The sequence below is a fragment of the Caenorhabditis remanei genome, chromosome IV (genome assembly GCF_010183535.1).
Source record: "Caenorhabditis remanei strain PX506 chromosome IV, whole genome shotgun sequence".
Lineage (NCBI taxonomy): Eukaryota > Metazoa > Nematoda > Chromadorea > Rhabditida > Rhabditidae > Caenorhabditis > Caenorhabditis remanei.
In genome coordinates, this window is record NC_071331.1 from 22,199,410 (window position 1) to 22,217,131 (window position 17,722).

The 17,722-nt window shown below is 36.5% G+C and overlaps 2 protein-coding genes across 2 annotated transcripts; both read right to left on the bottom strand.

Annotated features, from left to right (window-relative positions):
• Positions 1 to 5,234: 5,234 nt before the first annotated feature.
• On the bottom strand, positions 5,235 to 9,795 carry GCK72_015737 (uncharacterized protein; the record flags this gene model as incomplete). The annotated part of the gene is made up of 7 exons (XM_053731098.1): positions 5,235 to 5,304; positions 5,351 to 5,588; positions 7,558 to 7,882; positions 7,929 to 8,071; positions 9,170 to 9,515; positions 9,562 to 9,704; positions 9,753 to 9,795. 7 exons carry the CDS (start codon positions 9,793 to 9,795, stop codon positions 5,235 to 5,237), a joined length of 1,308 nt encoding a protein of 435 aa, XP_053585870.1.
• A 2,134-nt stretch (positions 9,796 to 11,929) lies between these two features.
• On the bottom strand, positions 11,930 to 12,867 carry GCK72_015738 (uncharacterized protein; the record flags this gene model as incomplete). The annotated part of the gene is made up of 2 exons (XM_053731099.1): positions 11,930 to 12,331; positions 12,793 to 12,867. 2 exons carry the CDS (start codon positions 12,865 to 12,867, stop codon positions 11,930 to 11,932), a joined length of 477 nt encoding a protein of 158 aa, XP_053585871.1.
• Positions 12,868 to 17,722: the final 4,855 nt, after the last annotated feature.

Below are 17,722 nucleotides of genomic sequence, written 5' to 3' on the forward strand. Positions count from 1 at the left end.
ATGGGAGGGATTAGATAAGGGAATATGGGGGAAGGGGGCGATGATTATTTTATTAGGACTTGTTTTATTTGTTTTAGTTCTGAAGAGAGAGGTTTATACTGAGGAAGGGACATCCAGGGACTGAAAATATCAGTCAAAATCAATAAAAATGCAGTAAAAACTAAAAATTGAGAATGCAAAAAAAGATTTGACCCAGGTGGAGTCGAACCCTAGTAGTTTTTGTGTCACTGTCTACCTTAACCACTCGGCCACCACTTTTTTGGGAAAATCGGGTTTTTGGCTAAAAATATAGTTTGTTGAGGGTTTTTAGCGGTTTTTAAGTGTTTTCTCGCGGTTTACAAGCTAAAACACCTCATTTTTGACACTTTTTGAGCTCAGAAATCGAAAAAAATTGACTTTTTTGATAAAAATAGATCTAAAATCCAGTTTTTGGCTCCATAACAATTTTTGGAGACTTCTAGACATTCAGAAACCGCAAAACAAAAATGCAAAAAATATTTGGTCTAGGCGGGAATCGAACTCTGGTCGTTTTTGTGTCACTGTCTTCCTTAACCACTCGGCCACCACTTTTTGGGAAAATCGGCGTTTTTGGCTAAAAACCTGTTTTTGAGGGGTTTTCGAGCAGTTTTCAAGTAATTTTTCGTAGTTTACAATATAGAACTTTTCAGTTGTGTTATTAGCGGCCCACCATCTCTTACAACTGCGCCCCACCGCAAACGAGAGAGTATCGGTGAGAGACGCAGAATTTTTTCTCGCGCGAGCAAATATTTTTACCATTTTTGACCTATTTTCGCTGTTTTTAAGAACAAATTACATAAAAACTTTCGAAAAATAGTGAAAATAGGTCAAAAACTGTGAAAATAATTGTTGGCGCGAGAAAAAAATCTGCGTCTCTCGCCGATACTCTCTCGTTTGCGGCGGGGCGCAGTTGTAACAAATTTGCTCGGCTAATACATTTCGGTTTTTTTTTGGTAAAAGCTGATAGTTTTGCGGCAAAAACACGGTCTCACCACGAAAAACCGTACCCCCAAAAAAACGGAAAAAATTCTGAAATTAGCCATGATTATACTTATTGAAACCATCTTGTCTCGCTGATTCCAAAAATTTAAGTTTCATCGATTTTCGATCAAAAAGTAACGAGATATGATGGAAAATAGGAAATTCAGATTTTCGAAATTTTTCGAAAATCTGTAACTTTTGGAATTTCAGACGTCTCAAGATGATTCTAGGCTCAAAAAGTGCAGAAAATAACGGAGATTTCGGGAAAATATAACTACCATGTTACAGATTTAAAAAATGCAGAAAAAAATAAAGTTAGGAGGTAAAAACTAAGAGAAACAAATAAGGAAGTAGTTCTATAGTCCTTATAGCGGTATCTAAGTACATCTTATAATCTTTTAGAAGTAAATACAATAATGAATAAAGTAAGTACATATATATATATATATGCATACATGCTCTAACCGTCTAATCCTCTTTATATTTCTCTATTTACTCAAAAATAACATGTCAGAAGCTAAAGTATTTGCACAATATAATACTCTACTTGGGGAAAAAGGGGGACCCTCCTCAGAAAAAGGGGGGGGGACATGTTGCATTGTTAGAAGGCAATCAGAAGAAGAAAAGGGGGGAGGATGACGAGAAAATGATGGAGAAGAGACAAATTTGATTGGGTGGTGGGGGGACTTTTTGATGATTCTTTTTGGGGATTCAAAACATGAAAATTTTATGAAAATTGAAATTTTTAAATGATTTTCGAGTTCAGGAGGTTGAGAGCTTTCAGAAAAGTATAATCATGCCTATGCAGGGTCTCGACGCGAAAACTACAGTAACCCGAAATTTTCAAAAATTTGAAACCGCTGTAACTTTGTCAGTTTTGACGCAATTTCTTTAAAAATAAAATATTTAAATTCAGCACGACGAGAGCTTTCAGAAAAGTATAATCATGCCATGGTTTGGAGAGAGTTGGGTCTCAACGCGAAAACTACAGTAACCCGAAAATAGAGGTACTGTAGTTTTCGCGTCGAGACCCAAATTGCTCAGAACCAAAGACTGTGGGTACTTTTCTGAAAGCTTTCAACAAGCTGAATCGGACAATAAAATTGAAACTTCTGTAAAATCCGAAAAAAAGGAAAAAATCGTGTCGAGACCCAAATTTTTCACAAAATTCAGAAATTTTCAAAACAGGTCATGATTATTCTCATTTAAACCGTCTTGACAAGTTGAACCCAAAAATTTAATTTTTATCAATTTTGAATAGGAATTACCCGAGATATAATGAGAAAAATAAATATTCAGATTATCGAAAATTTTCGAAATTCTGTAAATTTCGGAATTTCAGACTTAGCCGAGTGATTCTAGGTTAAAAAATGCAGAAAGTCATGGAGATTCCGGGAAAAATATAGTCACCAATCTCAAGTCTCCAATTTTCAAAAATTTTCCAATGCCTAGACCCCGCCCCTTTCTGACCAAGACCACGCCTCCTAAAACCGTCAAAGAGAATTCTCCATCAGATTTCTATCTCATTTCCCCCTTTTTGACTGCCTACCAGACATGGCTTGGTCTCTTCAATTACTGTAGAACTGATTTTTATTAAATTCTGATTTATATTTATTCATTTACTTACTTACTAACTTGCTGTTCTTGAGGTGAGTACTCAATTTTTTCAAATATAATTTTTGTTGGGTCAGTTGAGTCTTTCCCAGAAAGCTACAGTAATCTTCAATAGTTCCAAGATTTTTATATTTTTCCTGACAAATTCCTGTTTTTCTCCACATTTCCCGTCTGAAACCACAGTTTTAACTCTAAAACCAAGAAAGTTACAGATTTTCGAAAATTTTCGAAAATCGGAATTTTTTATTTTTCATTACATCTCGGGTAATTCCCATTTAAAATCGATAAAAATTGAATTTTTGGATTCAGCTCGTCAAGATGGTTTGAATGAGTGTACTCTTGGCTTGTTTTGAAAAATCTGAATTTGAGTCTCGCCACGAAATTTTTTTTGGATTTTTTTATTTTTCTATAAAAATTTGACCAAGTTGTTATAAATTTGACAATTACTGTATAGTCTAGTGGTTTAGCGTTTGAAATTTTGTTAATTTCATTATGACGGAAATTTTCCAAAAATATGAATTTAGACTCAATTTAAAACATTCTCAAATTTGAGGCATATTATATTTCGAATATTCATGAATTTATCCAAATTGATGAAATATTGCTATTTCTATCACCCCACAGTCTGAACACTGTCTGATTAATGACATCGGCCGTCTGAGACACGGACTGAGACCCCCCCCACTGAGATTGCGCAGATGGTTCACAGCGGGAGGGAGAAGAGGTGTCGAATGTAGGTTTGGAATATAGGGGAGAAAGATGATACATAGAAAAGAAAAGGGGATCTGAATTTAGAAATAATTAACACGTAATTAGAAAAATAATAGTATGCTCAAACCACCGAAAAAATCGGGTCATTTTTAGACAAATTTTTATTGAAATTTTTCGAAAATTTCAGTTAAAAGTGTTGAAATTATCATAGATATCCACGTTTTGATTGAATTTGAAATTTTGACAAAAATTTTGGGTCTCGACACGAAAAAATAATTCTCGGATTTTTTATTTTTCAATAATATTTCCCGCTTCAGCTCGTTGATAGCTTTCTAGAAAATTATAATAATGAATAGTCATGCCGTGTTTTGGGTCTCACCACGAAAAACAGGTAACTGTTCGGGTTACTGTAGTTTTCGCGTCGAGACCCAACTTTCTCCAAACCATGGCATGATTATATGTACTTTTCTGGATGCTCCTCTCATCCAGAATTGAACTTTTTATTTTCAAAAAAAGTTGCGTCAAAACTGACAAAGTTACAAAATTTCAAAATCCGGGTTACTGTAGTTTTCGTGTCGAGACTCCACTTTTTTTAAAGCATGGCTTGATTATACATTTCTGAAAACTCTCAACAACGTAAATTTAATTCTGCAACTAAAAAACGAGACTTTTTTCAAAAAATGTCAGGAGAACGGGAATTGTGGCGTTTAGAGCGATTTTAAGGATACGCGTCTAGAATAAAACTTTCTTAGAATTTTCAGATGTATCGGAATCTGAAATGAAACAAAAAATTTCAATTATTTTATTTTCAGAAGTTCATTGAAATATCGTACGACACATATTGGTATTTCGCCGAATTGGCTCGGACCCCCTAAAGAAAATGTGAGTTTTTTAGAAAAAAATAATTTTATTAATTATATTTCATGTTTTTAGGAATGGGATCAAATGCGAGTTTTTTGACTCAAGAATTGTTGTTCAAAGCCAATTAAATTGTAAATGGCCCAGATGTTATCAATATTTGGGATATGATTGGTGTGAGTTTTTGAAAAAATCACTTTTCATTAGGATTGTCTTAATTACAGCAGTGAAAAGGCATGTATGGTGAGAATGCTATTCTGCACTCAGTCAATGCTTGACTTCTATAAAGAATCATTCGGAATAGAGCTGCCCAGTGATTCTGCACCAATTCTCTGGGATAAAAAACAACAACCTCATCCCATGGAAATGATTTGCGTCCGCTTCACTAAAAATAGACCTGAAGACTTTAATTGCCGACTCCAAAGTTTACCCCCTCCAAACCCAGTAATTTCGGAAGATTTCTTCCGTATCTTACATCACCAACATCCTCTCGTCCAGGCACGCACGTGCCCAATTTGCCAATTCATTAACTCAACTATTGCCGAATGCCAGGCACATATTTATAGGACGCACCTGGTCACACACTTTCCATATGGCTCTGTGCCATTGGTTTTGTCGCAATGGTCAAACAAAGTTATTAAAAAAATAATATTTATTGTGATAAAATTTTGTTGTAAATGTAATAAATGATTTAAAATATTACGATTCAATTAGATTCTTTGAGGCCTTGTAGTGTCTGCCTTGGTAGAAGAGTCCAATAAAGCGGCTACGCTGGCTACGGTCTGACGTCCTTCGATGGCCCAAAGGATGATCTGGTAGTCATGAAGATGAGCTGATAGTTGTGCCAAGTCATTTCAGCTTCCTCCAATTGCTTTTTGTTTTACACCAAAGTTGATTTCCTGAAAAAAAGTTTTAACGGGTTTTTGAAAACATAACAACTCACCGAAAGTTCATTTTTAATGTCTTTTTCGCACCGAGAAACCTTCATCAATTGAGATTTTCTTGTTGGATTGCATTGTGTCGGCGCCAATTTGTTCATTATGACTCCTCCATCAGTCAGATTGTGGGTGAGACGGTTCCTGATGATCCCATTTTTTTTCCAAGAATCCAGAGTGTTCCAGTCTAAAAAGTGATACTTTTCAAAAGTCAGAATATTAAATAAACTTACTGAAACCAAACATTTCTTTTGAAAAGCGTCGACATGTGGTAGTGGAGGTCTGATCCAAAAGCTACCTTATCCAGATTTATGAATTTGATTCGCACTGGGTCCATCGCCCTGTAGGCTGCATTTTGCCTCTTCATTGTCGGCTCCTTCCCGATTGAAACATTCGCGTGGAAAAAATTCAGTTCTTCTTGTGTCGGAAATGAAGTCTTCTTTCTGAAGACGCGAGGACCATCGCCATCATCTGAAAAAGGGTTTCTTTAGAAAAAATTATAAAATTGGTTGAATCTCTAAGGTTAAAGCACTATTCAATTTAAAACTATTTTGATAAAAACCTTACAGCTCGGCCCTTTTCCAAATATCGTCAGAGAATCAGAGACGAGAATAGGAATAGACGGGACATAACCATTCGGATTTCTCACACTTTTTCCCCATGAGAAGATCGTAAGGAACACGGATAGCTCCGGTCGGAAAACGGTTGAAAGAATCTTGTAAGGGTCCCACAAAACGGCCAAAATCCTGACTATTTGGAACATCAATCTAGAAAAATGGTACTAATTCTAGATTACTGTGACAATCTAAACTTACCTAACATTATTTTTAAAAATACAGATAAGAATACAGAAGAAAAATATGACTTTAGAATTCAATAAAAATCAAAAACCACGCACATTCCGTTAGTGCATCTTACATAACTATGAGGATATTTCGGTTGAGAACAGTGGTCCTTTAGACTCCGCCCCCTACTTTCTCCGCCCATTTTCTCTACCTACCTACAGTCTCTCTCCATGAGGTGTCATATTTCTCCCTCACTTCCTATGTATCTCTACAGTATCTCTACGAGGTATCATATTTCTGTGGTGTCATGATGAAGGTCCATGAGGAATGACACCAATGTGGGTGTCATATGTTTGTGGTCACATGACAAAAGGGGAGACCTTTAGACTCCGCCCATTTTCTATGGCACTCTACAGTCTCTCTATGACGAATGACCCCTAAGGTGTCATAAAGGAGGGAAGAAAAAGAGTCAGTTGTCTTTAGCACATATGGTTTTCCGAAAAATACATATGGGATAGCTGTTGGCGGTATGGAAGAGAAGGAGGGAGGACTATAAATCTGAGGATTCACATTTTTCATAGTCGGAGGAGTTGGGAAAGGGGGACAAAGAAGACTAATGGCTCTTTCTTTAGCAGGTGGTCAAGGTGGGCGGAGTCTAAGGGACACCCACATGTTTGATGATTTATGTTCAGAAGGGAGACGGACTTCAAAACTTACCGATAACAGTTGATGTCCCGTAAGAAAGTTAATGGCTCTTTTTTGTCGGTAGCTAGCCTGTCAGAAAAATGTCATAAATCTGAAGATTCTTATTTGTCATAGGCGAAATGGTGGAAGGCAGAAAGACTTTGGGAATTTTTGTGGTTTATCTATAGAAAGTAGGGTCTAAACAACAGTACGCTAAACCACTAGACTATGTATACAGTAATTGCGATAATTCTAACAACTTTGGCCGTTTTCAGTTGAAAATGTCCAACTTTGAGAAGGTGTTACTGTATCACTGATTGTACCCCAAAGTAAATTAAGTATAAATCATATAGATCACAAGTAGAGCTTCATTTTTGTAGTTGACCACTTTTCTGTATGGGTGCTCCCTAGAGATTTATGGTCATTTTAAGACGACAGCTCAAAATTCGCCACATTTTGCACTGAAATTGCTGTTACATTCGGTGCTCTCTTAAAAATACTTATGATCAACGCTTGCAATTTATTGGAATCCGCACAGTAAATTGCTGGATTTAACTCCCAGAAGATGTCTTCCCCGTCAAAATCACCTACCGTAGTTTTAGACCAAATGTTACCCAATTTGAAATTTTACTTATCACAGACTAACTCCTTCATTTCAATCAATAAATAAACTAAAAACCCTATAAACATCAAAACCCCGACCCTTGGCCCACGCCCATGAACCAAGTTCCCATGGACCGTGTGACGTGGAAGAAAAGCGGTGGAAACTTCGAGAATCCAAACAGTGAGGGTCTTAAGAAGATGCAAAGCTAATAAAAGCTTTAAAACATTTCAATATGAAAACCCTTAATCAATCAATCAAATTCAAACGCGAGCTATAATTAACTAATTTATTATCACAATAACTTTGAGAAAGAAAACTCAGAAAAAGGAAGCGATCAAGTAGAAAATAGTCAAGTGGAGGATGGTACCAAATACAAAGAGACTCGAAGATCCATCTTCTTCATCATCATCTTTCTTCTTATCTCCATCCTCCGATCCCTTCTTCGGTCCACAGACGCATAACATTGTCAGGTCTTTGCTACCTTCACACTCTTTAGCTTTACAATTGATTTCGTTTCTTGAAGGGGATAAACAGGAAAAAAAGTTATCATCTCCAGTATTCTCCGCCTCTTCCAACTGTTTTTGGTCGTCTGATGGATACTTTTTTTTTGCTTCTTCAATAAGTTTTTCCAAGTCCTCAATATAATTACGTCCGCATTGAATCTCTGGCACCTTCAAACTCTCGGTTGGTTTCTAGAAATGATTTTTTTAATCAGAAAAAGTAATATATGTTCATTACCAACTTGTTAAATTTGAACCCATATTCTTCTGTCATTTTATCACGAAATGCGTTGAGTACTTCTGCCATAACAGCAGGACTTGCTTCCTTGTAAAGGAGTTCTTTCACATCATTTTCGAAAGAAGACATCGCAAGAGTTGGCCCTGAAACCAGAAACTCGTATTATTCGTTTCTGAAAACGGAGGAGGTACCATAGGCAAGAAGTGTCCCAGCAACGAGGAGCCAGTGCATCCGTATGACGTCTTCTGAGGAAATCGAATCGATTCTACTGATTCTTCTCAAACAAAGTCCCCCCTTTTATGCACTTCTTATCAAGGGCACACGGTCAATTGATTCGGTAGGGGCCAGGGGTCGGGGGTTTCGATGTTTGTGAGGGCAGGTCATATTGTTTTCTTTCTTTTTTGTATGAATGAGTTGTTTCAGGTTCGAATGTTGAAGATCCAGCTACAATTTTCTTATGAGGTTGCATCTCAAGTATTTATTAGAGGAAACAACAGAGAAGAAGAAGAAATCATTGGAAAATTTTAATATATTCCCAAATTCGTGCAGACCACTAGCTCGTCCGGGTAAGAGACCGTTCAACTCTTTGAGTTCTCTTTCTGACGTTTTCATATGAAATATAAAACACTAACCTCGAAAGTTGCATAGAATAATTAACACTCTCATGATGCTTGAAGAATTTGTTCAGGGAACCATGGTGCATATCCGTCCAGACGGTAGAATTCAGATGAATATACTTTCTGATCAGAGGACGGGCAAAAGACAAAAAAAGTTTGATCTTCAGGAGGAAGACAGAGTTCAAAACCTACTAAAACAGGCGGCCCTGTACGGAAAAAGTTTTGTTTTCGAATATTTTAATTGAACAGAAATTCCAAGATAAACTCCTATTTCAATTGACTAAACATGAGAGATATGCAAACACACAGCATAAAACATTGATTTTTAAGCTCCACTTTTTTAAAGCTTGCAGTTTAAGCTCCACCCACAATCCCCCACCATACTTGCGTTTTCAGCCCGCGCAATTTTGTTATGAAAATTTTTGGCCAAACTCTATTTTTTCACAGTATGAGGGTCCTAAGAAGATAAAGTCTTCAAAACAATTCGAGATGGAAACCTTTTACCAATCAATCAATTTAAAACTCGAACTATAATTAACTAATTTATTATCACAATAACTTAAAGAAAGAAAACTCAGAAAAAGGAAGAGATCAAGTAGAAAATAGTCAAATTGAGCATGGTACCAACTACAAAGAGACTCGAAGATCCATCTTTCTCATCATCTCCATCCTTCGATCCCTTCTTATCACATAGTCCATCGCTATCCAATTTGCATTTCTTCGGTCCACAGACGCATAACGCCTTCGGGTTCTTGCTGCCTTCACACTCTTTCCATTTACAATTAACTTCAGTTCTTGAAGGGAGGAAACAGGAAAGCAAGGTATCATCTCCCACAGTCTCCGCCTCTTCTTCCTGTTTTTGTTCGTCTGATGGATACTTTTCAATCAATTCTTTGATAAGTTTTTCAGTGTCCTCAGCATAATTACGCTCGCATTGAACCTCTGGCACTTTCAAACTCTCCGTTAGTTTCTAAAAATGCCTTTTTTAATTAGAAAAAATAATATATGTTCCTTACCAAATTGTTAAATTTGACATCCTCCTCTTTTCCTATTTTATCACGAACTACATTGAGAAATTCTGCCATCATGATAGGAGTGGCTTCCTTGATTAAAAGCTCTTCAATTTCACTTTTGGATAAAGACATTGCAAGAGTTGGCCCTGAAACCAAAAACTCGAATTATTTTTCTCTGAAAAAAGATAGGGTACCTGCGGCGGCGAGCAGTATCCCAGCAACGAGGAACCAGTGCATCCGGATGACGTCTTCTGAGGGAATCGAATCGATTCTACTGATTCTTCTCAAACATCTCCCCCCTTTTATGCGCTTCTTATCAAGGGCACACGGTCAATCGAAACTCGGTTTATGGGCGGGGCCAGGGGCCAAGGGTCGGGGTTTCTGGGATGTCGATTTCACATTGACCGTGTGCCCTTGATGAGAAGTGCATAAAAAAGGGGGGATTCTGTGATAAGAAGGGATCGAAGGATGGAGATGAGAAGAAGAAGGATAAGAAGGATGGATCTTCGAGTCTCTTTGTATTCGGTACCATCGTCAACTTGACAATCAAAGGGGCAAAGGGCAGGGTTTCGATGTTTCTGGGGGAGGTCATATTGTTTTTTTTTATTAATGATTCATTTATTTGGTAAGACATTTGCTGAAAATAGGTCTGGAGCGTATTTGCTGTTACATATGTACTTTGATTTTGTAATCTCCAAACTATACAAAACGTTTAAACTCGAAACTCAGCACGCCACCTGCACTTTTCCCCAACTAATCCCGGTCAAATAATCCGTTTTTATACAATTTCGAGAAATTTCCAAACCCCTTTCAACTTCTAATCACATCCTTCTGGGAGTACACATATGAGCAGACTACATTCTTCATCTTGTTGTCTGCGTCTCTCTATCTCTCTTCTTGTTGCTCCAGCAGGTTATCCCCCTTCACTCATAACCCCCCTTTTGGTCTGCTTCTGGTTGCAGATCTAACTAAGTTTATATATGATTTTTCTGGAATTCTAGTTTTATTATTTATTGTGGTTTGGAGGAGTCAATGAGGATGATGAGGTGAGTACGGTGTTTTTAAAATGTGACTAAAATTTTATGATCGCTTTTTTCTATTGATGAGCTCCTTTCATAGGTCTCTCTGTTTGTCTGTTTTAAATATATTTTTATACATTATATAAACAATTTCCTATCATTCGAGTCTAGAATCACTAAAATCGGATAAATATTCGAAAAGTTACAGATTTTCGAAACTTTTCGAAAATCCAGTTTTCAAAAAACTACCATATCTCGGTCAGATTCTGTCCAAATTCAAAAATTAATATATTTTTGGAATCATCGTGATTGGACGGTTTAGAAAAATATAATCATGTCCTGTTTTCAAAAATTTCGAAAATTCTGAGTCTTGCCACGAAAGTTACGTTTCGAATAACTTCTTCTCACAACATCTACCGTATCTTAATGAGTTTTAGTCAGATGGCTGCTCGAAACTCGAAATGTTCAAAAAATCAGCTTCTGTTTAATTTCAAAAATCGATTTTAAGGATAACGAAGTAAAAAAGCAAATATTTCCAATTTCTTCATTTCAGGGATTCATTTGTGTTGTCAGAAGGATGAACTCGCTTCTGTTCTATATCGTCGTGTCTATTGGATTTGTCACTCAAGCGCTCATAGCGCGCGCAATTTGGAAATCAAAATCATGTAATTCGTGTGATTTGATGATAATCAGCATATTCTAGGTGAGGATGAGATCAATTTAATTTGAAATCAAAATAACCACATTTTATTAGTTAGAAAGATTATAATTGATTGGGATACTGTAAATTCTTCAATAGATTGGTAGGGCAGTTTCTTTTTTTAACTTAATTTTTGAGATGAAGTAAAACATATGTCACTCTGCTAGAGATTCCACTTTGTTTCATTCAGCCCTAAAACCACATATTTTCAGAACTGTGAATCCGCCTCGATGACTTTCTGGACTGTACAAGTACACCCTGGCAATCCTGCAATAACTTTCTTATCGAATCCGTGGATTCATCAAACATCAACATATGATTGTTACACAAAAGATTGCATGGATTTGATAGTTGTAAGTTTTTACAGTTAAAAACTATAAGAATAAGTAAATTCAATTCATTTCAGGATGACATCACGGGATAATCATTCTTCTCGTAGTCATCTTTATCAAAATCAAGTAAGTCCTTCATTTGTTGTTAACATAATAGAAAATATTTTAAAAATTATGAATAATCTTTTTTTCAGAACCTATATGTATACAAGTGGATTCAACTCAACCACTGATGCTGACCATTGTTTTCTATTCATGTTCAATACTTGTAATAATTCAAAATTATCTAATTTATTGATAAAGAAACCCAGAAAGAAAAATCAGAAAAAAGAAGAGATCAAGTAGAAAATAGTCAAGTTGAGCATGGTACCCAATACAAAGAGACTCGAAGATCCATCTTTCTCATCCTTCCCATCTCCATCCTTTGATCCCTTCTTCTCACAGAGTCCATCACTGCCCATTTTGCATTTCTTTGGTCCACAGATGCATAACACTGCAGAGTCCTCGCTGCCTTCACACTCTTTATGTTTACAATTGATTTCGTCTCTTAAAGGGATGAAACAGGAAAGCCAGGTATCATCTCCAAGAGCCTCCCACTGTTCCAACTGTTTATGGCTGTCTTTTGGATACTTTTCTGCCAAATCGTCGATCATTTTAGTCCCTTCCAGAGAATAATTACGTCCACATTGAACTTCTGGTACCTTCAAGCTATCGGTTTGTATCTGAAAACCAATTAACTCATAAAAAATAAAAAATAAGAAATTTATATGATTCTTTCCAATTCTTTAGCTTCCATCCGAACGGTTTTTGCTACTTTATCACGAGTTACCGCCAATCGAATTTCCATACTACCACTTAGTTGATTCATCGCAAAATTTGGCCCTGAAACCAGAAACTGAGATAATTCTTCTCTGGAGAAAGAGGAGGTATCATACCGCAGGCAAGAAGAATTCCAGCGATGAAGAGAAAGTGCATCCGGATGACGTCTTCTGAGGGAATCGAATCGATTCTACTGATTCTTCTGGACAACTCCCCCCTTTTATGCACTTCTTATCAAGGGCACATGGTCAATCGGAACTCGGTTTTTGGACGGACAGGGGCCAGGTGTCGGGGTTTCCATGTTTGTGGGGGAGGTTATATTCTTTCGTTTTTTAAATTGATCCTAATTGATTTAATTGACAACCTGGCATGGAGGGAAGGAAGAGTCATTTGCCTTATCCGCATTTCCGAAAATGTATGGGATAGCTGTCGGTGGCATGGAACAGGGGAAAAACTATAAATCTGAGCAGTTTTTGCTCATAATATTGCTTATAAACTTGCATAAATCGAACATAGCAACATGAAAGAACATTTTGAGCAGACAAGTTCTGTCTCTTTCCTTTGTCCCCCGTTTCTCGATTCCTCCGACTATGAAAAATGGGAGTGCTCAGATAGATTTATGGCTCTTCTTCTCTCTTCCATGCCGCCGACAAACTATCACACACTTTTTTGGAAATGTGAATAAGACAATTGAATCTTTGTCCCCTTCACGCCAGGTTTTTAAGAAAAAAAAAGAAAAAAAGACCTCCCCCACAAACATCGAAACCCCTGGCCCCCACCGTCCCCATTGACCGCGTGCCCTTGATGAGAATTGCATAAAAGGGGGGAGATGTTTGAGAAGAATCAGTAGAATCGATTTGATTCCCTCAGAAGACGTCATCCGAATGCAATTGCTTCTCATTGCTGGAATACTTCTTGCCTACGGTATGGTACCTCCTCTTTTTTCACAAAAGAATAATTTTTAGTTTCTTGTTTCAGGGCCAACACTTGCGATGGCTGATTTTACTTATTCCAATGAAATGCTTACTGGAATAGGAGAAAAATTGAAAAAAGATCGTGATGTAGGAGGAAAAATAATGGGGATAAAAGCTGAAGACTTGGTAAGGAACCTATATTCTTTTTTTATTTCTTTAAAATTCATTTTTAGAAACCAACCGATAGCTTGAAGGTGCCAGAAATTGAATGTGGGCGTAATTATGAGGAAGAAGGGGGTAAAATAATAGAAGAATTGGCAGCAAAGTATCCATCAGACGAGCGTAAACAGATGGAGGAGTTGGATACTGCTGGAGAAGAAACCGTGGTTTCCTGTACGGTTCCTTCGAGAAGCGAAATCAATTGTAAACATAAAGAGTGTGAAGGCAGCGAGGACTCGGCAACGTTATGCATCTGTGGACCGAAGAAATGCAAATTGGATAGCGATGGATTCTGTGAGAAGAAGGGATCGAAGGATGGAGATGAGAAGAAGAAGGATGATGAAGAAGATGAATCTTCGAGTCTTTTTGTATTTGGTACCATCCTCAACTTGACTATTTTCTACTTGATCTCTTCCTTTTTCTGAGTTTTCTTTCTTTATGTTGTGGTAATAATAAATTAGTTAATTATAGTTCGTGTTTTAAAATGTTTTCCTTATCGGAACTTTTGGTAAAAAGTGTACATTGATCTTTTAATCTCCAAACTATACGAAACATGAAATTTCTAAACCCAGCACACCACCTGCACTTTTCCCCACTCTCCTATAATCCGTTTCAATATAATTTCGCAAAATTTCCAAACCCTTTCAACTTCTAATTACATACTGCTGGGAGTACGGATATGAGCAGACTACATTCTATATCTTGTTGTCTGCGTCTCTCCCTTCTCTCTTCTTGTTGCTCCAGCAGGTTATCCCCCCTTCATTCATTTACCCCGTTTTGGACTGCTTCTGGTTGCAGACCTGACTAATTTTATATATGATTTTTCTGGAATTCTAGTTTTTATATTTATTGGAGTTTGGAGTTGATGAGGATGATGAGGTGAGTACGGTTTTGGTGAGTACAGTTTTCAAAATGTGACTAATGTTTTAATATCGATGTTTTCTATGTTCAATGTTTTCCCGAAAACTAGCGTAACTTGGAAGTTATAATCGTGTCTGACTTTTGAAAAATGCAATTTTTGTTATTTTTTGGTCTTGTCTTGAAACTTGAAAATTTGGGCTGTTTTCCTGTTTATCCGCCGCCATTTATAATTTTTATTCAATTTTCAGGAATCCACCTCAAAATGGGTAGCGCAGTCAGCACCAGAAAGTGTCCACGAACTCCGAAAAACTCCGTGCTCGACGAGAAGGTAAGCGATGGGATACGAATTTAAATTTATGTTTATAAAAAATGATGTTTGCTGTTTTCAGGAAGTAGGAGAGAACGACGGGTCATGAGAGGAGTGGCAGGATTTATAGATACCGGAAAGCAAGGATGTAAGTTAGTTCTTTATTATTAAATTAATGACACGGATTATACATTTTCTTAGAAAATTCCTGAAATTCCCAATTTTTTGAGCCTAAAACCCCCTGAATCCGTCTAGAACTCAAAAAGTTACAGATTTTCGAAACTTTTCGAAAATCAAATTTTTACAAAAACTACCGTATCTCATTAGGGTTATTTCCAATATCGAGGAAACTGATATTTTTGAAATCAGCAAGATTTGGAGGTTCGGAAAAGTATAATCATGAAGTAGTTTCAATATTTTAAATTTTTCGAAAATTTTGGGTCTTATCACGAAAATGGTTAATTTTTAATTTTTTTCACAAAAAATAAATTAATTATCCATCTTTTAAGCGTAAAACCCCCTGAATCCACCTAGAACTCAAAAAGTTACACATTTTCGAAACTTTTCGAAACACCTATTTTTACAAAGGCTACCGTATCTCAGTCGGGTTTCGTCCAATTTTGAGGAAGCTTATATTTTGGAAATCAGCAAGACTTGGGGATTCAGAAAACTATAATATTGTCTATTTTCAGACCAAATTGGTGTAAATTCGAAATGGCCTGGGATCTCGTTGAAGAAATCAAGAAGATGCAATATCTCTCCTTGGCTTCAATTGCTGTGCAAAACCAAGAATATAACGAAAGAGAGGTTAGTTTTATTTTATTTTTTTCAAGATTTAGATGTGGTTTTTTACAGAAACCCGAAATCGTGATGGACGAAGACTCCAAGCAAGACGTGAAATAAGACTGCCTCCAAATCTAAATATATTCACTGTTTTTTTGTTTTTCTCAATAAAATGCCAATTTAAAAATTATTATTACAACATTCTGAAAAAGTAGCTGAATTTGAAACCCGGAAGTTGGAAGTCGGAAATGAAGAGTTTTTCAGGTCCAATGGTACAAGAAAAGTAAAATATTGGGATTTTTAATGCTCGCATTGCTCGCATGGTAGTTATACCAAATTAACTATGCCGTCAGTTTTAAACGGTTGAAAATATTTTCACTTCGTTAGTTTTTGAAAATTTAACGCTATTTTTATATTTTTTAAAAATTTCCCTGTTCCTCTTGATCATTTTCGGACGGAACACACCCAAAGCTTTCTTTGATTGAAATTTCCTTATTTAACTGCATAGCGTCGGCCAATTGCACCTCAATCCATAGAATCCTTCGATCTTTCATTCTCCAAACTATACGAAACGTGTAATTTTGAAATCTACCACACCACCTGCCCTAATAATCCGTTTCTATATAATTTCGCGAAATTTCCAAACCCCTCTCAACCACAAATTAAATCCTTTTGGGAATACTGGATATGAGCAGACTACATTCTTCATCTTGTTGTCTGCGTCTCTCTCCCTGCTCTCTCTCTCTTCTTGTTACTCCAGCAGGTTATCCCCCCTTCACTCATATCCCCCTTTTTGATCTGCTTCTGGTTGCAGACCTGACTAATTTTATATATGATTTTTCTGGAATTCTAGTTTTATTATTTATTGGAGTTTGGAGTCAATGATGTTGATTAGGTGAGTACAGGTTTTTTTTAAATTTGAGTAAAGTTTTAAAATAGATTTTTGTTCTAAATCTACATTTCAGAAACCCACCGCAAAATGGGTAGCGCAATGAGCACCAAAACGACTCCAAAGGCAGAAAAGCGAGCCGTGGCCCATGAGGAGGTAAGTAATGGGGTACAAATTGGAATCTTGCAAGAAAAATATTATTTTTGATGTTTGCAGGAGGTGTTCCAGAAATAGAAGAATTCAGGTAACAATGGACAACCTGAAAATTGTTATCCGCAGTGTGAGCCATTTTTGCGGAATCCCGGTATGTTTAGAATTCATGGTACTCTAATCGAGTTTTTTAACAATTTCAGAGTCACCCCGGCGCATCGTCCAGATACATCTATTTGCATGTGTGGAATCATTGACACCCAACCGAACAAAAAGTGAGACTTAATTTGAGGGAAGTATCAAATAACCAGTTTAATTCTTAACAGAATCGTCGACAACCAGTCTGTGCTCAACACCAGGAACCGCTCTCACTTGCAGAAATAGTATTTGGGTTCACTGGTGAAATAATGGAACACCTTGATAATATGGTAAGTATTTTCAATTTTATGAGAACAGGATTCATCTCTGAGATTTGGTCCAAGCGGTTTTTTCTGTCAAAACTTTTTTTAATCAGAACTCGGTCAGTTTTGGTCGTATCGGGAAGATTTTTATACCATTAGAAAGCCCGCATTTTTCTCTATCGAAATGATCTAATCTTGTTTTCTACCAAATTACCACAAGCCATAAACTCAATCGAATTTCAGCATTCCTCGACTTATTGCCCATTTTCAAGTTTTCGGCCACCTTCTTATTACAACTTTTAATTGTTTCTAATTATGCGAGTGTATTATTGTAAACTTTCAATTTATCTAAGAGATCGTTTTGTTTTTTAATCATTTAATTTCTTATGCTCATTCCGTAATTTTCAATATGAATAAACAGTTGTGGCCGAAATTGGTGTAAACTGTCTTTCAAAATTACTACCCTATCTTAGTCAGTTTTAGTCCAATCTTAAAGCGATTTATATTTTTGGAATCAGCGTGATTTGACGGTTCAGACAAGTATAATCATGCCCCTAATGCATTTTTTTTGAATTTTTGGGTCTCGCCACGAAAACACTCAAACTACCGTATCTCAGTCAGTTGGAATCCGCATAACCAACCGGTTTTCAATCAATCAATATTATTTTTTCAGAATCATAATCTGCATTCTATCGGACGACTAATTTTTTTACTGAAATCTTAATATTTTGATAATAAAATTTTTATAATTCTAAATTATTAATTTATTG